The 21,789-nt window shown below is 42.7% G+C and overlaps 2 protein-coding genes across 2 annotated transcripts; one reads left to right on the top strand and one right to left on the bottom strand.

Moving 5' to 3' along the window:
• Positions 1 to 122: 122 nt before the first annotated feature.
• Positions 123 to 7,959, bottom strand: LOC130176456 (ataxin-1-like). The gene is made up of 3 exons (XM_056387569.1): positions 6,875 to 7,959; positions 2,669 to 3,847; positions 123 to 1,508 (listed from the first exon to the last, which is right to left on the bottom strand). Exons 2-3 carry the CDS (start codon positions 3,707 to 3,709, stop codon positions 1,119 to 1,121), a joined length of 1,431 nt encoding a protein of 476 aa, XP_056243544.1. The 5' UTR covers positions 3,710 to 3,847; positions 6,875 to 7,959; the 3' UTR covers positions 123 to 1,118.
• Positions 7,960 to 9,605: 1,646 nt separating this feature from the next.
• On the top strand, positions 9,606 to 21,445 carry LOC130162067 (dysbindin-like). The gene is made up of 4 exons (XM_056365528.1): positions 9,606 to 9,853; positions 20,134 to 20,286; positions 20,373 to 20,516; positions 20,599 to 21,445. The coding sequence occupies exons 1-4, from the start codon at positions 9,811 to 9,813 to the stop codon at positions 20,856 to 20,858; spliced, it is 600 nt and encodes a 199-aa protein (XP_056221503.1). The 5' UTR covers positions 9,606 to 9,810; the 3' UTR covers positions 20,859 to 21,445.
• Positions 21,446 to 21,789: the final 344 nt, after the last annotated feature.

Genomic DNA, 21,789 nt, shown 5'->3' with positions numbered 1-21,789 from the left:
GCTGAAGAAGACTGTGTGATGTGATTCAAAGCAGCTAAATGGACCTCCTGAGGTTTTTTTTTTTTTTTTTTACACCTTTTTCACTTTTTTGTAAAAAAAATATGCACAGGATTTTACACAACAGATTTATTTAACAGTGAGAGAACCATTTCACAAGTTAAAGACCTTATCTGTTGTCAGGTTTACAGCAGGCTGTGACGAAAAGTGTGTGTAACATCACAGTGCTGACACATGATGCTGCACACTGACTCCTGATTGTGCCTTTAAAGTACCTAGAATAGCACAAGCGTCTCCATTCTCCACTAAAATACGCATTAGTACAAAAAGCAAAGCACGTACTTTACATAATGTGGCAAATAAAGGCATTCATAGTGACATTCACTGAGTAGCTGAAAGCTTCCATCAAAGCGTTTTACATCACAGCCCACACTGTTAAAAACACACAATTATCTGTCACCGTAAATAGAAAATAGAGGTAGAAGCGTAAAACTAAATCCTACTGATACAATCAAATATGGTGTTGATTGTCAATTTGAAATTTCCTCTCAAACTGTATCATTTGTTAGCATGAAGAACCCTCACATATTATTAGGCAGAAGACAAACTTTAAGACGATATCATCAGTGAATCACCTGAGGGACTATTTTTATGTGCTTTTCAAGGAACATGAGCTGATTGTGAAAGAATACGAGCCCTCAGATTTAAATCTAAAACAATATTATTTGAGCCTACAAGATCTTTCACAAATTCCCTGTCACTGAAGCAGCTCCCTGCGGTGAGACGTTTGTACACTTTACCTCTCCACTTTCTCTCAAACTTTCTCTCTCGCATGAACAAGGTTTAACTCTGTGTTATGAGAGACTTGGCAGAGATCAGGCGCACAGAAGATGTGAAGTTTAACTCTGATTCAGCTCACATAATCAGCATGTGATCCCTGACTTACCTTGACAAATTCATATGTGCTAACATAACCTCTAGGGGATCCTGAGACTCAACCTTATTGTTCTTCCTCAGCTTTTACTCCTTAGGTACAAGTAGAAAAAGACAGTCAAGCACAGGCAGGAGGTAGAAAGACAGCAAATATAGGCTAAATGTAGCAGAGCTTAAAAGAGACTGACTTACTCCCTGCCCATAAACCACTGACCCTCCTCACTGCAATTAGTCCCTGAACCTCTCAGCTCAGGGGCTGAATAGTGTCTCCTCCGCACTGCCTCTGCTTCCTTCTTCTGCCCTGCTGCTGGCCACTGTGGCCCTGGGGGAACCTGCGGGTGTGATACCTTTACGGGCTCACACCCTCTCTCTGACTTCCTGGGTGAGGTTTTCGGCTCCGGGGCGGCTGTCGGTGGAGGCTGTGGAGCAGGGACGGGTGTGAGGGCCAGGCAGACGTCCCCCACGCAGAGCTGGCGGCACTGCAGGCCACAAAGACGGGCAGTCTTCTGAGGGCTGCAGGAGGACCAGCCCCGCCCACGCACAAAGAATGGGTACTCCACATAGACATCCACCAACTCCTGGTGGAGGGACACACACGTGTACAGTAAGATGAAACAGAGATGCAGTGTATACACTTGTTCACTAGGGGGTGGTGTTGTTTTGATTTGGGGAACCTGTTTGTGCTGAATTCATGTCAGATAGCAATTACAGTGAGAAAAACATGGAAGTGTAATGATTGGCAGATTGGCAGATTGTACAGACATTATACCTTAAAGGCCAATTCATGCTTTCAGTGTCGGCACGAAAAGCAAGGATCCTGGTTATTTCTCATACTGTTTATTTCCCATCCATGGTCCAATTCTTGTTAAGCTGTTGCACAGTTTTCTTTTTTTTTGACTTTTTCATGTTGCTCAGGCAAATACAGCAGGTGAAGGAAACGCTGCTTCCTTCTGTCAGGAGGTCGCCATCATGTTGTCTTGTGCGCATTCGTGAAATGTGTCTGCGTTCGCATACACCCCCAAATTCCGCAGTCTGCGCCTGTCTGAAAACCATGAACAGGCCTTGAGGCTGGAATTCCTCAATATATTTTTTTGTTGTGGACAAATCCCATAGAAATTCAATCTTTCTGACTAGCCCCCTCAGTGGAAGTCAGCCACAAGTCCATTGATTCTCACTGAAGACGTTTTAAAAAAAGGCTCAATAATTTCCTGGCCAGTAGTTCTTAGCAAATGTTACTCTAACAGAAGTAGATGTTGCATTTGTCGGGGACTATTTTCAGCTGTGGAATAATACATGTTTTCTGTGTTAGTACTTAATGGCGCCAGGAAGGTGTACGTGAGAATGCTTGTATAAAGGAACAAGTCAGTCAAGTGTGGCTAATTAATGTATGATTATGTAAGAAGTACTTGTTGGTAGGATCAATTCATGGTTGGTTTTTGGTATTTTCAGTGGATGTATTCACAGTACAAAATAGAAACATCTTCTATTCTTTAACATGTCACAGTAAAAGCCTGACCAAAGGCATTGAAAACATTTAAGAATTTGTGCACTGTGTCTTAATCCAGTCCAATCAGTTATATTTATCACTGATGGATCTTCAAGATTGTGTTTATATTCATTCCCATATGACCTGAACACAACATCTGGTAGATATGCTGCTTAAGGAGAAAAATGGCTCACAGCTACTTGTGAACGGTCTGCTGTGAATGATGTATATGACAGAGTGATTTTCCTTTACCTGTGACTGTTGGTCGTGAAGGAGGATCAGGAGGCGTGAGATGGAGGAGGAGGAGGCTGAAGGGGAGATGCTCTGCACCGTGCAGCAGCTCAGACGCAGGTCTGGACAGGCCTGTGATCCCAGCTGGAAGTCTTCTGTCTGCAGGTGCTCCACTCGTCTCAGCCGCCCGTCTCTGAGCTCGATCAGAGAGCCGGCCACGAAGTGAGGGAGCAGCCAGGGGAAACGGTTGGGAGAGGAAGAGGAGGAGGAGGAAGAAGCATGTTCAGTAGAGGCCAGAACAGAAGATCTGACTGTGTCCTCCTTCATGGAGGTGTATGTGCTGTTTGAGTTATCACCAGGGAAGGAACGTCCAGAAACAGGGTGGCTGACAACATTTGTTGATTGGTGCAACAAATCATGTTGGTCCTCATGTGGAGAGTGAGGTAGGCATGTGCTCAACGATGGAGGACTTGGTTTTGCAACCCTGGGAAAATACTCAGCTTTCCTGTCTCTTCTCCTCACATATGGTCCTTTATTCGTGCCACTGCTCTGCCTGTTTGTGTCCCTTAATGTCTTGAGCTGCTCCCAGCCGTAGCCTCCACCCAGTCTGTGGAAACCCTCAAAGACCAAGGAGGTAGGGCTGAATCTGGAGGGGTGGTGTGGGTGCCCTGGGTGAACTGTGGGTGTGCCAGATAAGTGGCTGTGGTGCTGATAATGGTGGGAAAAGTCCCATCCAGGGTGCAGGGGGTTAAACTCTCTCCACTCTGCCCAGCCATGGTGCTCCCTGAATGCAGACAGCACATGAGGCTTGGATCTGGTGGATGTGTGAGTCTGAATCCAGGGCTGGTAGAGTGCAGGAGCCCGTCTTGGCACTGGCTGAAATGGGCCTGTGTGTTTTGTCTTAAACTCGCTGTGGCTCTTGTAAGGGTAAGGCGCCTTGAATGTTGCAGCATCACACAGCTGCTGCTGCTGCTGTGATGTTGAGCTCGGTCTTTGGTCCCTCTTTTTCAGTGGAAGGCTGTCCCTGTCTGGGACTAGAATCGGGTTTGGTGTGAAGCTCATTGGCTCACACTGCCTGTCGCTCACACTGGCACTGCGTGCCCTCCTGCAGAAGCTGAGGAGGTGTTGTGATCATGTGATACAGACTCCATTAGTCTCTTGGCAAGTGTTGCAAATAGTAAGGTCCAAGGTTGTCACGATCTGAAAAGAAGAAGAAACAATTTTACAAACAACTTTACATCTTCACAAACAACACGTCAGGCTGACTCACCCTCTCTCTCTTTCTCCGCCTGCCCCTCTCTCTCTCTTTAAAATATGGTGATAAATGACAGACACCCCCCCCCCCTTCTGAATGTGCCACCTGCTGAGATCACTGCCTGTAAGTATCCCCCAGACATCTCAACAATAACTGCACCATCAGCTTCAAATGAGGGCTTTCCAACCACCAATCTATATATCTATATTGGAGACAAACAGAAAGTGACGCAGAAGACACTGTGACCATGAAGCATAATAGACAAGTCACAAAGTGTATTATGAAATGATATATTGTCTGTTTGTGTGTATGTGTATATGTGTGATGAGGGGACCCCAGTCCAGCTACCCAGTGCCACAGTCGGGGGCCCACACAGCAGACAGCCAGGGCGGCCTGGCACAGGCCCATACCCCCCTTTTCCCCTCCTCCTTCCTCCAATTGAGGGTTTTCAAACTCAATTTCAAACCCATCATTCAAGACCCAGACACATACCGCTCATCATCGCCATCCACCAACACACCAAGCCGCTCCTCATCCCCACTAACAGTACATGACAGATTATGGACCGATGGATATCTGGAGAATGATTAATCCCAGTAATAAGGAATACTAATTTTACATGTCATATTACATACATCTATCTATCTATTATTTTTGGCTAACAACTATATCACTCACAAAGTAACTTATCCAGTCATCCATATCATCCTTATCTCTGACCATGCTCCCATAAGCATTACCCTCTTAGCAGAACACCAACCTCAGCCTCCCCCTAGATGGCGCTTCAACAACTCATTGCTCAAAGACAGAGATTTCCTCAATTACTTTTAACAACAATGGGCATCTTTCATTGAAATCAAACACACCCCTGCAATATCAGCATGCACATTATGGGAAACAGCAAAAGCAGTCATGAGAGTAATTGTAATATCATACAATTCACGCAAAAAGAAAGAAGAAAATGAAAAAGAATGCAATCTACAAAAAGAGGTGAAGAGATCGGACCTTCGAGCCTCACATTCCCCCACCGATTCAGTAATAATAGAACTCCGAAAAAACAAACATGAATTAAACGATATAATGAGTTAGAAAACTGAAAATACAGACATTCCTCAAACTCCAACAACTTCACTTTGAATTTGGAAATAAAACAGGTGAGTTTTTAGCAAATCAACTGAGGCAACAAACAGAAAAATCCATCATTACCTCAATTATATACACATCTGGTAATATAACACAAAACCCCTCCATGATTAACGACTCTTTTAGATCTTACTACACAAATCTCTACAGTTCAGACCAGAATAAATCACCCACAGATGCTGAGAAGCTTTCTGAGGGGTGTCTTCCTACCCAAACTAACTCTAACTCAATCCAAAACCCTAGAGCTTCCACTCTCCCTACATGAACTCACCAAAGATCTCCATTTTATGCCTAACAATAAATCACCCAGATTACCCAGCAGAATCTTATAAACAATTTTGGCCTCTTCTCTCACCACTGTTCTCCAAAGTAATGTCTGAAATCTACCAAAATAAAGTCATCCTCAACCACATGAACATGGTCTACATTACACTTATCCCAAAACCAAACAAGGATCCCACCGACTGCTCCAGTTATTGGTCCATATCATTAATTAATACAGACACAAAAATTATGAGTAAAACTTTATCAGTCAGGCTAGAAATTTTGTCACCAATACCAACACAATATATATTGATGTGGTTTAGTTTGATGGACATCTACCAACTCCTTTGTAAAGAAAAAAAAAAGTTACTATGGTAACAAAGTACTGCACAGAGTGTGGTTAATGAAGGAATGAGCGTAGTGTGGACAAGGCAAAGTAAAAGGTTGGGGGTGGGTGCAAAGTTAGTGGTTAGATGGTATCAATCCAATTCACTTCCTTTGAGGTTAACGATCTCTTTTAAACTCATGTGTCATTTTCCACTAGAAAACAAAGGAAAGCGTGTGCGCTCAGTGTCCAAGTCCAGGATATTAAACACACAGCTGCAGCGTTTCTCTCTCTTTCTTGTAGGACTAAAGTGATGTCCAACACCTCAAGCTACTGAAACCCCTTCATCCTCCTTACATGCATGCACAATGAGTCAGTACACTCAGAGGGGCTAAATATAAGTACCTTGTGGCCACACGCATACACAACAGTTACCTTCCGCGGCTCTGCAGACATATTATTTACACAAAGTGATGCAGGGAGGTGAAGAGCAGAGCAGGACTTTTACAGCCTGTCAATGCAAAGCCCATCTTAATGCCCTGTATTATGTCATCATCATAGCCGAGCGCTGCCGCTGAATGGACCTCTTTGACTCTCTCTGGCAGGCATGTCTCTGATAATACGAGCTGTTTCTCTATTACGTGTGTGTGTGAGATCAGACAACACCCTCACACTTACATTCCTGTGTGAGCACTCTCCATTATACCATGAGACATAAATAGATCTGTCAGCTAAATGCCCACTGTGTAAATTTAAATTCATTCAAATGGCATCGAGGTTTTGGATACTTACTCACAATGAGCGACACACAGGTATGATGAGATCATGACCTAAACAGGCCTAGACTGTGATGTTAGCCAGGCTTAATAACCTTATGAGGTGAACAGTTCACTACAGCATGTTAATCTATGGAAATGAAATGTATACACAGTGGTTCTGAGTGTGTTTGAAGCCATCATGATAATAATCTGCACTGAGGATTTTTTGCATATCAGCAATGGTAACACTAAGCACTCAGTCAGCTTGATGTTTCTATCTATGTAGTGCAACACAACTAAATTTAACCCCTGGTGCTGAATCCCACAGACAGAAGAGTTCCTCAAACATGCATTCAGAGTTTGGCTAATGCGCATATATATCATAACTGGAGTAAAACACAGCAACACATTCAGAATTTCTCTTTACCCTGAATCGAGAGAAGCTGATATCAGAGAAGCTTCATGTAGGAGACTACACTCACATGTTCCTCCGTCCATCCATCCGTCGTTTTTTCTGTGCATCCATGTTTACGAGATGAACACGGACGGTCCTCACACACCTGTCTGCCTTGTGTCGTCCTCCAAGGCTGCAGGAGAAAAGAACAGAACGAGCAGAAACATCCAGACGAGCTCAACAGACTGTCTATCAGACACTCTCCTCCTTTTCTCTTCTTGTCTCTTCTCCTCCTCTCTCTCTTCCCTCCTACTCGCTTTTACATTTTACACTCCCACTCTACTCAGTCAGTCAGTCCTGTTAACCTTTCTGAGACAGATTTGACGTCTCCCTATTTTTTTCTTTCTTTCTTTCCTTCTTTCTTTCTTTCTTTCTTTCTTTCTTCTTTCTTTCTTTCTTTCTTTCTTTCTTTTTTCTTTCTTTCTTTCTTTCTGTCTTTCTTTCTTTCTTTCTTTCTTTCACGTCTGAACCTGTTCACCCGGTGTTTGCTGCTGAGTGGCACTCTCAGCCTCTCTTCCATTTGTAATCACCCTCCTCTTCCTCTCTCCATATTCCACACACTCTCTCCCTTTCTCCATGTAGCTCTCTGTTGTTGGGTGTATAATTAGAAATGAGACTGCTGTGCAACTCCTCAGCTGATGGTAGGCGTATGACTGCCTGATGGCTTTGGCGTTTTGCCCGGTGTAGTGAGGGCGGGAAACGCTTGCTTTAGACTAGCCTGGACACACTCATACGAGATAAAAGGGATTGTAAATCAGAAATCTTGCTATCACATCTGCAGTCTGATAGCAGACAGCCCTCACTTATCACTAATTCTTCCTGCTTTTCTCACCTCAGGAGCAGATGTGAATAATGTTTCATCCTGACTCAGCGAGACACCAAACAGAATGATTGCTTTGAAATGGTTAGTAATTGCTTTGGACCATAGAGCTCAAAGGTCGACATTAAGGACTAAAGTCAATCCTCTGCAGAAAAAGGAAGCTTTTAATAGTTGTGCAGACATCATAAACAGTTTCTTCACTGCCTGCTTTGCTCTCTATATGTTTTCCTCACTTTTCCTTTTTTCTTTTTGCTTGCTTGCCTATCTCTTTCATTTCAATTTAAAATACAAGAAAGATGACTTAGCTTTTGCACAGCAGCCCGTGTCCCAGCTATTGATTTTTGCAGGGCTTCATCAGGTGAACTCCCAGTCATGAGAAAGCCCACACATAATTTAGTTTGAGGTGAAGAGGATTTCTCACTTTGAGTCACTTCATACTTCCTCTGCCCACACACTCTCTCTCTCCCTCTCTGTTTTCTCTCTGTCATTTTTTTTGCACTTTCTGAACACACACGCACACACACATGCTGGAGAAAGTTCACGGTACGGTGAGTGTTTGCCACGACTAGCACATTTCATCTAAACCACCACAACCACTGACATTTACAAAGAGTGTGTTTTTATTGATACAAATCGCCAATCACTCCCACCACTTCCCAACTGCTACATTACAGCCTGTTTTTACAGTTTCACTTTGTAGTTTGGCACAGATGCCAACTGTGACTTTCAGTTGCAAAAGTTTCCATGCTTATTCTATGCATTTGCAGACATAACAACATAAATGTTTGTTGTCAATTTATTGTATAATGTGAAGAACTTTGTACCAAGGTTTGCAAAAAGTGCTCTATTGAAATGAAGATAATTCATATCATATTCTAAAGGAATATAATATGATCAAGGTTATTGTGCATAATCAAAAAGTTACTTTAGTTTGTGCACACTCATAATTTTCCTCCCTGCAACTGGAGCAAGCCGCTCTTTAAAAGCCTCTCTCAAATGCAGACGCAGTGTTTTTGAAAGAGTCAATGATGTAATGCTGTTTTGTGAAGCTGCTGCATGCAAATATTGTGTAACCAGCAAGTCCAGCTTAGAGGAAGTTGAACTGATGTCTGTTCTCCACTAGATGGTGTCCAGGATACGCAGATTCTCAGATACTCCAGGTTCCCAAACAGTGTAAGTACTCCACTCACCATTCAAAGAAATATGATTTATATATATATATATATATATATATATATATATATATATATTTTTTTTTTTTTAACCAAAGTGTGCAACAGTTTTAATCAATACTTTTAAAAAAGATTATTTAAGTTTTGATCAGAGTTCTGTCTTTTCACCAAAACTAATAAGAATTGCAGGCAAGGGCAAGGAAATGTGCTTTTGTAGCAATTAGTTGAACATTGTGTTTAGATATTATGAGAATGTTATAAAGTAGATTGATATTATTTGTGTCTATGGATTCAAAATATAAAATTGTTGTGTGGGGAACAAAATGTTCTTTGTGGAGGGGAGACCTGAAAAAGCTTTTAAATTGTTCAGAAAAATCTGTGTCATTATAATAATAATAATTATTAAACATTATTAAACATCAGACATAATAATGACAATACAATAATAAAACAGATATTGTGTCTCTGAAATGTAACATTTTTTGACAACATTGACCCTGAAGGTTAAAGAGAGATGGTTTAAAAAAAGGGAGAGAGGGAACAAGAGACAGAAAGGGAGGAGGTGAGGGGAAACAGGGGGTGTAAGAAGACAAAAATAACAAAGGCATGAGTCTGTCTCTCCTTGGTATTTTCCACTCTGTTACATAAAATCCGTCCTTCCCTATTCTCAATCCCTTCCTCGCTCTCTCCCGCAGCTCCTCCCTCCTCCCTGTCATTGGTCAGCTGGTCGGCTCCACAAAGCCACAAACTTGTTCTCGCCTCATCCAAGTGGCTCAGAGTCCACGGAGGGGAGAGAGGGCAGCGGGGAAGGAGAGCAGCAGCAGGGCAGCAGTCGGCATCAGTCACTTCGGAGCAGTTTCCAGTGAGAAGAAAGGGGGGTGGGAGATGAACGGCAGCTTCTCTGCTGAACTCTCACAGGGCTGACCGGCCATCACACACTGATTTAATATATTCCCACGATCCTCCAGCAACATGAGCTCCTCATCATCCAACCTGCACAACAAACGCCTACCCTGTGAGTAATGCCTTAAACTTTAATCTTTTAGATAAGGAGGTTATGTTGAGATGTGAACACAAGTTTGCTCCAGTGACACAGTTTTCATTTTCAGATGTGGAGCAGAACATTAGAGAGGAGGAAATTCTTCTCCATATTTGGTTGTCAGAAGTAGAGCACACACACACACACACACACACACACACACACACACACACACACACACACACACACAGACTGAACATCTAAGGCAGAAAACACAAGTTACAGTGAAAGCTTGTGTGTGTGCAATTTTATTTTTGGCAGCATGTAGCACCTTGTCACATGTCAGAAATACTTTCCAGGATGAAAATCAGTGTCAATGTTCTATTAAAGGTGTCATATTAATGTAAAGTGAGAGAAGAAAAAGCACAACTTAATGCTTTTCTGACCCTGTCTAATTTATTTACTGCTCCATCAGTCAGAGGCATAAGCTGTGTGTATGTGTGTGTGTGTGTGAGAGAGACATAATGTGAAAGCATTATGGTGTGACAGCTCAGCCAGTGTGTTAAATAGCTGCCGTTGTGTTGATGTTGCCTGAAGTGACTGGTCCAAGTGCTGTGCCAGCCAAAAATCAGACAGGAATGTTGAATCATCACCCTGAGTAATGTTCACTAATACCAAGTGAATAGGTCACACTCTGTGTGCACAGGAACAGGGCTGGCTTCCCACACACACACACACACACACACACACACACACACTGAGGCAGGCTTGGATTGGGGCCACCGCACAGCTCCAGACAAAGATCTCTTATTTCTAATGGGATTGTGCCTGCAGATCTCATCAGAGTCGACTGACTGCAGTGAGGTCTGCAGCTTGTTCCATGCAGACACACAAACCCAGATAGGACCTGAAATTGAATTAGTCCCGGTGAGATCAGTGTGTGATTTCATGAGGCTAAAAAGGATCAGGGTTGAGAGTCCAGAGAAGACGCCTCCCACCTGTTGCTTGGCTCCCCTCGGCCTCGTTGCCCCCGAAGACCATTCTGTCACGTTTCGGTTCTTGTGGGAATGTGCCTGAGAGAGAGAGGGGCATCGGTGCGCTGTGGAGTGAAGGACTGACCAGCTGTTGAAAGCGTGTTACAGTCAGCATGCTATTGGGTGTAAAAGAAATTGTTTCTATTCTCCATGTTTTCTTAGCTCAGTCCCCTTGGACATGACCCACATAAGACTGAAGAGGTAGACGCTGTTTAATGAGCAAATTAGAGGGGTAAGAATCCATATCATGAACTGTCTGTATCTTTAATTAATGACACTCTGAGGGTATGTATCTGCTATCCAATCACTAGAGCTTAATGTTTGAGATAGAATGGATACAAGTGGGACCAAACTGAACGCCCCGAAGAAGGTTTAAGCCAGAACATGTGGGTGTTTTCTACCTCCTCTACCTCCATCTCTTCAGAATACATGAGTTTGACAGTCACACTCTCATTCTCCTGATTTGCTTCGCTTGAGTTCCCATGCAGGGCCATAGTGAAGACACTGAGGTTGTGTCATACTAGCAGCTCTGTCAAGCTATAGAAAGCCACACCAGTGCTTTGAGCTAAATGCTAACATCAGAATGCTAACGTGGTAACCATTACAATGCTAATGTCAAAGAAAATATAGGATGAGATCAATCAGCTGTACAGGCTGTTTAACATCGATGAAGATGGGATTCAAGTTGTTCATACGGAGATACTGTTTGCTAAAGTGCAGCCTGGAGAAACCTTTCACCTTTACTGTTGCAGCCACTACTGCAAATGTCATTTGCTTCTGATTGGCTTGGAGAGCAAAAATAAAACAACCCACCTGTCCAAAACAAAAGCCAAGAGAACATAAACTCAACGTCAGACTGAATAATGAAATAAAAATCAACTGGCAATTCAGACTGATTATCAGGTGGAGCAAATGCTGAACTGATTCAGTCAAATGAAAATGTAACTTTTTAGTCACAACCTCAGTATTTCTGCATTTCTGGCTGCGGCCCTGCACCTGTGAAGTTAAATTTTCCACTGGTTTGTTGGACCAGACTGACTTCAGTTGGGTTGAGCCAAGCATGATTTCACTCTCAAATAGTCACGTTTGGGTCATACAGCTTTGTGTTCAGAGATGTGGCTGATAAATACTGTCTAATATACTATAAAAAATGCTGCACCTGTTGTGGGTTTTAGTGTCAGGGGACAAAACACTGATGGCTACAGTTCTTTCTCAACAAAGCCACTGATGTTAGCCATGATCGAAATGCAAATTTTAAAGTGTTAATACTTTGTTAGATCTTTCAGAGATAACAGGAATACTAACAGGATCATTGCTTCCTATTGTGAGGAAAGCTCACATGGTGCAAATACATACATCATTCCATTACAAACAATGCCTTGTGGCATGTCAGCACTTTAAGTTAATTATACGTGTGTGTGATTATACTAAACAGCCTTGCGTAGATGGCTGAATAAGGTTCACATCAATTCAATAATCTAAGCAGTGTAGCCCTGGGGGACACAGACCGGCTCCTCTCATTAGTTCTCTAACAAATCCATCTAGCTGAATCCTCTGTGTATAGACAGAGCTAACGCCTCCAGGCATACACTGACTGTTCAGGGCCCTACACAGGAGGACAGCAGCAATTCATCATGTGAACACTATTCCCAAATGTGTAAAACATGTAACACAAATTCAACTATTTATACTTGGGTGTTTGTTGGCGCTGATATCGCTGGGAGGAAACGGATACCTCTGACAATCAAAGAAAAAAGGGTGATAAGTTAAAGCTTACAGTGGATCAAATGACTAAGAACCAATACGATATAGTATCATAGTGTTCTGTGGTGTTGCGTGGAAGTAAACTAGTTGTTGGTCTGACAAAAAAGACAGTTTGAGTATGTTAACTTGGATATTGTAACATTGCATTTTGCTTTTTTTTCTGACATTTTTGGGACTAGTAATTACTTGTCAAGATAATAATCATCAGAGATGAAAAAATGAACACTAATGTTGCTCTGTGTCTGCGAGATGTACCATGTTCATCTTAACCTTCAATCACAGAGGCAATTCAACACTGGTGTTTTCAGTTTTGCCTGATTGAGTTGAAGACTTGTTCATTGGTTGATGAGTTAGTAGTTTAGTGACCAGCTTCAACCTGAGCAGAGGTCTAATCAGCCAATAAGTGAAAACACCTGTGTGGCTGTGGGAGGCCATTTAGAAGGCAGGAGGAAAATGACCTCTAATGAAGTAGAATAAAATAGAAAATAACCAAATATACAGAAGAAATTAAGTTATGTGGCATTAAAGTGCAGTATTAAGAGAAAATAATCACATTTAAAAGCATATTGAAATGAAAACCATTGTTAGAATTATAGGTATGCATAAAAAGACAAAATAGATGTGTAATATGGCTCGAAGTGACTGTGTTTAGTTTAACCAAACATTCCTACAGTTCTCCCAGCTGAGGAGAAGATAACTTTAAACCGCCCTCACAAATACTGGGAGAGGCAGGGCAGCTTTTCCAGGAAGAACAAGGAGCGGTGTGAATTTTGAAGTGGCTGCAATGAGAGACATCATCTCATGCGAAGATTTAATGGGGAAAGAACAGTTTCCCTCTCTCTTTCTCTCTCTCTCTCTCTCTCTCCTCTCTCTCTCTCTCTCTCTCTCTCTCTTTCACTCAGCCTTAACCGTGACCACTAGACACAGGGGATATTCTCGGTCAGCCTTCACTGGATAATTCAATGTTTTTGAGTGTGATTACAGATTTAATTATCAGATTTTCAAAAATGTGAGGGGATTTTCTGAGCTTAACTATGATGCTCTGTCCTCTGTCAGTCTGTTGACAACCACTCAAGATGCTCTTTGCTTTTAACAAGCACAACGAATCAGCGCTGTATTAGGTTGTATTACCACTGAGCCAGTAATTCTATAGCTCCGGCAGAGATCTTGGCTTTATTGGCTGTTGTATACGGTTAATAACCTTATTCTACTGTTCATAAATGGTCATTCTAGATAAGAGGATTTGTAAATGTCAGTAGTTTGTCAGCTGGTGAAGCCTATTGTGTTGATCAGAACTCATGACAGTCTGCTTGTGGGCTTATGGAGGGTAGTAGGACATGACACTGACCTACAAACAGTCCCATTGTTAGTCATCCATTGTAATCCAGGCAGGAGGGAAGGAAGGAGAGGGTTAACACTGATGTCATTGTTGCTCTGACAAACTGCGCTGATGGTGCTGGACACTGCTTTGTCCCAGTGAAAACAGCCAGATCTAATATGCAAACGAAAGCAACACATGCATGCACTGAAACATAGACCAGATAGACACACACACAAACATACATCAACAGCTGCCATAAATAATTCACTGTCCTTGCAACTGGAGCCCGATAAATGGCAGCTTTTGGAAAGGAAAAAGGGAGTGAGAGAAACCAAAAATAAAAGTGTGAGACAGAGCAACTGCATAGTCTATGGAGATGTTATTGTCCAAGCGTGGCCACCTGCCTGTTCCACTTCAGTTCAAGAGATTTTCTGTTTTGAAGAATGACAAATGGATACAAGCAGGGAATGCAATGTTTTTTTTAAACTGCAGCCACTGAAAACAGAAAGATATAAAACAGCAGGAGTGACTTTACAGAGATCTTCAGGATGTGCCGACCAGGATGTGTTGAAGCACTGGAAGACTTAAACATCATCTTTTTTTAATGTTGGAGATAAATTTGTGCTGCATTTCATGGCTGCATCTCTGCTCGAGCACTTAGAGCAGGATAACTCTTCTACCTGTAGCCACCCAGTCACTCCAGCCTTCTTCATGACCGCTGACACACCATTAATTACTGAGACAGTCTTAGACACTGATCCACTAATGACCTGCTGTGAACTGTTAACAGTTTGCTGCTGCTGCTGCTGCTGAGGTCAATGTTGTGCTGGAAGGTACGGAAGAGACTTTTAGTAAAAATAACAAGACATCCTTTAACTAATGAGCTTGTGCAGAATTCCCTCTCTCTGTCCTCTCCTCATGTTGACTCACTTTTGGCTAACCTCTCTCCCATCATACTGTAGATATCTTAAGACATCCTCCTCCTCCTCATGTTTGGCCTTCCTGCAAATGTTTCTGTCCTCCCTAACCTTTCCTCCCTTTCTCTTCTTGCTGCTTTTCTGTGTTTAACCACCCACTCCCCACCCCCACCCCTCACTTGTCGCAGTTGGGAACCTGTCCATGTGAAATAAAATCTCTCTCCTCTGACAAACCAAAGTGTCTGGCTGGAAAGGGCAGCCGACCTCAGCCCAAACACGTGTTACCTCAGAGATTCAGGTCTAGGAGCCACGATGCCAGCAGGTGATCATACGTCCTCTATTCAATATAACCAAGAGTGTGTTTGAGAGACAGAGAGAGGAGAGCTAGAGTGGTATTGAAGTATGAGGGGGACAAAAAATGACCTGTACATCAATCAATCGATAAATAAATACATAAATAAATATATGACAATATAAGTATATCAAATAAATTTATAAATTAATTGGGAAATATGTAGTAAATGTGTTACAGTACTAGAAAAAAGACATAGAAATACATAAATAAATAATGGAAATAATGTAAAATAATGTAAGAATATAATGAGCACACTCATTAGTTTTATGTCCTGATTAATTACAAACATCGGTTCATTTGTGCACTTAATTATTTATTTCTGTATTCATTTTAGCCTTTGTAAATCACTTCAATCATTTCTGTAATTATCTCAGTGTTTATTTATTTTTCAGTATTTATTGATGATTGAACCACTCGTTATTTGTCCTCCATACTGAAGGTCTTGTTTACACAGGGAACAGGGAAAAAGTCATGACATTTTTCTCAAACCGCTCTCACTACAGTGCCTGATGCTTTCTTGGCAGTCTGCTATTTAAAACTAAATAGCTGTGGCAACACATGGAAGCATGCACCACCGCCAGCGCCATTTAAACAGGGATGACCTCATCCATTTGTGCAAGGAAACCACTTCTCAGAAAAAAAAAAGTCTCAGCTTGGATGAATGAAATCAAACTGAGAGTCTGGCAAACTGTTCTATAAGCAAAGAAGAGAAGGAAGCGATGGTTCCCACTGGGGTTTCTGTTTAACGACTGTTTACGGAGGGGTTCTTGACCATGCTGCTCTGACAACCAAAAACAACTGGATCATGTGGAGAAGCAGTTTTCTTTGCTCTGTGCTGCCCTGACCTTCCCTCTTCCCTGTCACAGGGGAATCTGCCTGTGAGCTCACATTTTCATTTAGCACTGTGATGGGCTAATGGCAGCCTGCAGATGACACCAAGCCCTGCTATCCCTTCATTTAGCCTCCAGATCAATGTGTTGCCTCTGCTGTTTGTGCAGATGATGCTTCTAAACCAGCGTTTCAGGGTCCTGTCCTTGAAAATGTGACAGTTGAGAGAGGCACATGACATGCAGAACATAAACAGACACAGAGTAGATATGCTCAGTTTAGAGAAAGAACTATAGTCAAATAGAAGACAGTAGAGCATTGACTGATCAATGTATCATCATGTGATGATGTTGTCATATATCTGCTGGCAGCTGTGCGTGTGTCATCTGAGAAGTCTCTAAATTAGCTCCAACAAATAATAGGCTGAGTTTAGGTGTATGCTCCCTCTGCTACATCCAAAAAAGATTTTCTTGTAACCGTGTCTAAGGAGTGCAGGCCAGTCCTGTTCCCTCACATCTTTCCTTTTGTCCAGCTATGAATGGGCCCTTTCTCTCTCTGCCCCCTGAGTGGAGGATCTGGGTTTGTCTTTATGTGGGGAGGCAGAGTGGCACGCAGACGCATCCGGCCCGCTCTGTCCGTCTCTATCTTTCTGTCTGTTCCAGTCATTCTGCATATCCAGCTGGTCCTGAGTCCTGATCTATGACCTTTTCTCCCAGAGCTCTCAGAGGAAGGAGAAGAAAAAAAAGAAAGAAAGAAAGAAAGAAAGAAAGAAAGAAAGAAAGAAAGAAGAGACTGAGGACTAAGAGAGTAACAGAAAGTGTAGAAAGAGTGACAAAGACAAAATGAAAGACAGAAAAACACAAAGGACACAGAAAAATGAGACAAAGAAAGACAGAAATAGGAGGGACAAAAAATACAGAAAGAGAAAGAGAGACAGAACTATTGAGTGAGACAAAAAATTGAGTGAGACAGAAAATTAAGAGAAAGAGGGACAGAGAAAAAAGACATAAAGATGTGGAGAAATAAAGGACAAAAGAGAGAACAGCAGGTCAAGCTCATGCCTGCAGGTTGTTTATCTCTCCATCCTCTCTCCTGAGCAGCCACACACCCTCCAGACATCTTGTGGCATGAAACTTAAGACCCTGGGTTGTGGTCAGGCTGTAGCAGACTGGACATGTGAGCTCATCATCAGTGGACACTGTGGTCGTGCTTTTCTTGTGACCGAGGATTTTCCCGTGTGAGTGGTTGCACTACACAGAGGTCACCGGGGTCGTCCGCAGCTAGGGAAGCGGTATTGATGAAGGTGATTCAATGGAAAAAGAACTGGATAGGGAAGAAAAATCAATGTGAGGATATGCATCTGTAGCTAACCTTTAGCTCTCCACGGGCCTCGGCCTTTAAGTAGCAACAATCAATGATGTGATCAATCAGAACGCAGGGATAAGCAATTTGCTTAAACCTGTCGCCTGTAATGAAAAGCATCATTTTCATGGAGGGATGCAGCACAAATACACAATTTAACAATTGCCTACTCTCCTTTTGTAAGAAAGTGCAGTGTTTTGTCGGACATGATGCCCTCAGCTAGACATATTAAACAAGGACCTCTTTTCATTCAAATGCACATGTCAAACAGGCATCTCCTGATTGTGACTGACATCTTGCTTTGTCAGCGCTGCTCCCTTTCCTTCCTTAAGACTATAAGACGATTGTGTATCAGTGCAATGAGCAGTGCATCACAGGCTCACAACCTCGGACATCTACACAAAGACAGTAACGACACAAAGAGAAAATGCCATGGAGATGACGGACAACATGTAACAGTACAGTGCCACTGCAACTAGGAAAGAGCAGTTGTACTCAGGGACTGACTGCACAGTCAAACTCCTTCACTGCATAATCACTAATAACATCACCTGCAAAAGGCTCATAGTGACACCTGCTTTCTGTCTCTGGTAAAGACCAGTGATGTAGATGGTATAAGCTTTCAGATGTGACATCCAATCAATTAAAAGCTCAAACATTTGAACCCAACATATTACTGCCTGTAGATGTTTGTGTTTTCAGTCTATGGGGAATCCTGTCTATGTCCCATCTACACCCACATACTGTATGCCTGTAGGTGCTGTTAGCCGCTCCAGCCCTGGGGTTTGAGTTGTCCTCTTCCTTACTTCCGTCCAAAGTTGTCTGTCTGATCCCAGAGCCAGTGAGGTCCCTGTGCCCAGGAGACAGGCTGTCAAACAGGGCAGAGCAGAGCTGCAGTGACAGGCTCGTGTCCTGCCGTCACCACAGACATGTCCCCAGGCGTGACTCAGGGGAAGGACTGCGCTGATGCAGCACTATGAAGAAGGCAACCTGTTGATGCTTTTAGCCAACATCCACATTATTTTCGACTTACAGTGATGGTAGACTTTTCCCGACTGCAGCAGTTATAAATTTAGTTCATTGTGAGAGACTGTGCCAACGGGAATCTCTTCCTTTTTTGTCAGAGACAAAAGACAATCCCTGGAATCCTTTCTTTTCCTGGTATTGTAAACTTCCTGAGCTGGATGTCTTTCTATTCTCCCTCTTACCCAGAGGTGTATTTATAGACCTGCTGTGACTGCTGCTCTCAACACAGGCCAGATAATCTTCACATTTTTCCCAGTTTAGACATGGCTTGAAAGCCTCATCCAATTAGCTCAATTCCTGCCTGCAGGTTGCAGTAGCTCCTCAAAACTCAAACAAGAACATTGCTCTGATGACTGAGCAACATATGGCTACGGAGGAAATGCAGAGTGAGACAGTGACTCACAGTCAACTTTGCTCAAATATAAAAGGTATCTTTGGTTTGTTGACAGCGTGGGACATTTGAATTTGAGAACCTAACTGTATGATAATTTATTGTACTTTCAATTGTCACCTGATGAATTAATGTCATATTTTCCTTTACATAAGTAAAGACATTTCGACCATAAATTGATGCAGAAAAGCCTCAACAATTGACCAGAATGCAGTAAATGAAGTGTTTGATGCTCCAATTTCCAGGGAGAGAAACCCCAGACCTCCCGCTCAATGTGCCCCCCAGTGTCTGAACTAAACCCACACCCATGCTCCTCTCATATGTATCTGTAAGATAAATATGAAGCTACAGCCAGGGCACAGGTTAATTGACTGCCCCTGTTTCCAGGCTTTGTGCTAAGCTAAGCTAACACTCGACAAGAAAGCATATTGGTGTCTGAACTCAAAAATACTGAATGCCCTTTAACTCAGTTGCTTCCTTTGTATCTAAAATTCTTCTATAAGTTTTTTCTTTATGTTCACAGATCATGTCTGGACTGCAAAGAGATCAGTCATTGCCTCTTCAGTCTAATTTCATAGTCGGCAGTCATAGTCGCTGTCAGTATTTACTGAGACCAGCATTTTCCCCTCTCCTCGTTCCTCCTGCAGTCACACTCTGCTGCAGCTCACCCCTCCACTCACACATTGGACTTGCACTCAGCGATATTACAATGATGCTGATGGGGGAAAAAGAGATCGCATGGTTTCTCAGAACAAGATTAACTTAGTGAAGGACCTGAGCTGGGGTCGGGACTGATTTAGACAACCAACACGCTGGTACAGTGTGGATGTTTGATTAGTTTGTTTAATTTGTTTAATTAGTATTCTGATAAAATCAGCATCTGTGCGTCAGTGGAATGAATCATATCCACATGTATAAAAGCTCTGTGGGAAAATGAAAACATATGCCATTGTTTAAAGTTTAAATATCAATAATACCTACATTAATTGTGAGATATGTGAGTAACTTTTAAGCCTCCCTCCTATGTTTTGTTTCAATATTCTCAGCACAGTCCAAAAAAGAAGAATCCACCTCCTTTTACATGTCTCTCATAGCTCAAGTTCTCCCCATTCTAACTCCTGTGACTGTATCTCAAACTACAATATGTGTCACATCACAAGGTGATCTTACTGACTTCCAGAGTAGAGAAACTAGTCTGTGTTGTGTTTGAATTGACTCCAGCCTTACATGATCTCTGGCCTCCAGACTCCAGGTATCAGGTGTAAACACTCTACCTGAGCTGGCATCTGATGTCCTGTCCTCCTGTTGTGTTTGGCAGCGGAGACCGAGCGAGGCCAGAGGCTCCCAGATGCGGATGCAGCGCAGCAGCTCAAGCTGAGAGAGAGGCAACGTTTCTTCGAGGAGGTCTTCCAGCATGATGTGGACGTCTACCTGTCCTCGGCACACCTTTGTATCAGAGACTACAAGAGACGTGAGTTGGACTGGGGCCATTTCTGTGAACACATGCACATTCACATAAAGATGCAGACAATTTCTTATCCTCCTCTCTTCTGGCAGCCCCCATTGGCAGCATCTCGTCTATGGAGGTGAATGTGGACTTACTGGACCAGATGGAGCTGATTGATATCTCTGACCAGGAGGCTTTGGATGTCTTCTTCAGCTCTGGAGGAGAAGAGGGAGTCCTGACCTCCCCGCTGCCAGGTATGGAAGCCGGAAGCACAGAGATTTAAATGATTTAACAGCGAAATTGCATCCCTGACAATGTTTTTCATCTGACTCACAGTTCAAGGAAACAACAACAACGAGGAAGTCATTAGTAACGGACTCTTTCGAAACGTCCTCGAGGGTCTTGACGCCAAGTCCCGCATGTCCTCCACATCCTCAAACTCCTCCTCCGACAGCCAGACCACCAATGCCAACGGGGGAGACACACCGATAGTCGGGTCAGACGATGAAGAAACACACACCAGCACAGTTAAGAGGAGAGCTGCGCCTCCAGAGATAGAGAAGCTGAAAACTCAGACTCCATCATCGTCTTCCTAGGACGCAGCCCCCTGCAATACATCAACACCTGCAGCACCATAGCTGACACCTCGGCCCGGGGGGCAAAGAGTGGCCTTTGTGATGCCAGGCTGTCAGCTATGACTGTCTTCCACACTCTTATCTCCTGGCTCTTATCACTGTTTTCAACTTTCCTTCGATTTATGAGTTGTGGGTTGGGTTCTGTGTGTTTTAGAGGTGGGGACCATGAACTGTAAAAAGGCGTATGGAGATTTCCTATTAATCCTCACCTGTTTTCATTCCTGTTCTGGCATGTTTGAAGGACGAGATTTGTTCCTCTGTTACTGACCTCACAGGATTTGTAGTTGATGAATGATGACTTTTGTACAGTATTAACATATCCAGGGCTGTAAAGTAATGACAGGAATAAAAAATTGTAATAATTGGATGAAGTATGACTTCAGGTAAATTTTGTTGAAGATTTCTAAAACTTAAATATGCTGTTTTTGAAAGCTACACACTGTCCTGGCAATGCAACGTCTCGGTTTTCTAGTTCAAATTCTAAATGAATCTCTAGTAAGTTTTTTGTTTAAACAATAAAGGAAAAATGTTTCCTTGTGTTCCTAAGAGTTAATGAAACAGTTCCTGGTTATTTGAAGCTTCCTTGTTGAGTGTGATGAAGTGCTTAGCGACCTCCAGACAGCATGAAAAAAAAAGATGCTTCCTGGAAAGCTTGGAGACACAACCAGAACTTGCAGGGCAGCCTCATAAAAAACCTTAAAAGTAGTTCACGTTAGAAGAGTGGTGAGACCTCTTCATGTGTGTTCGAATCACAGGAATCAAATGTAGAAAAAGTGGAAAGATTGTATCTACTTACAGGATCAGTGCTTTTGAAAGATTGATGATTGATGACAAATAGTGCACACTGGACATCGGTAAGTGTAAAGCAATGTATTCAAAGCAAACATTGTTC

Source organism: Seriola aureovittata, chromosome 2 (assembly GCF_021018895.1).
Source record: "Seriola aureovittata isolate HTS-2021-v1 ecotype China chromosome 2, ASM2101889v1, whole genome shotgun sequence".
Classification (NCBI taxonomy): Eukaryota; Metazoa; Chordata; class Actinopteri; order Carangiformes; family Carangidae; genus Seriola; species Seriola aureovittata.
Note: the sequence above shows the minus strand (reverse complement) of the source record. Positions and strands in the feature narration are given on the sequence as shown.

Excerpts from the sequence above, each read along its gene's own strand:
- LOC130176456 (XM_056387569.1), bottom strand. The coding sequence starts at position 3,709 with ATGAGCTTCACACCAAACCCGATTCTAGTCCCAGACAGGGACAGCCTT. Across the intron at positions 1,509-2,668 it reads TTCACGACCAACAGTCACAG|GAGTTGGTGGATGTCTATGT; the intron begins GTAAAGGAAAAT and ends TCCCTCCACCAG.
- LOC130162067 (XM_056365528.1), top strand. The coding sequence starts at position 9,811 with ATGAGCTCCTCATCATCCAACCTGCACAACAAACGCCTACCCT. Across the intron at positions 9,854-20,133 it reads GCACAACAAACGCCTACCCT|CGGAGACCGAGCGAGGCCAG; the intron begins GTGAGTAATGCC and ends TGTGTTTGGCAG. Across the intron at positions 20,517-20,598 it reads CCTGACCTCCCCGCTGCCAG|TTCAAGGAAACAACAACAAC; the intron begins GTATGGAAGCCG and ends TCTGACTCACAG.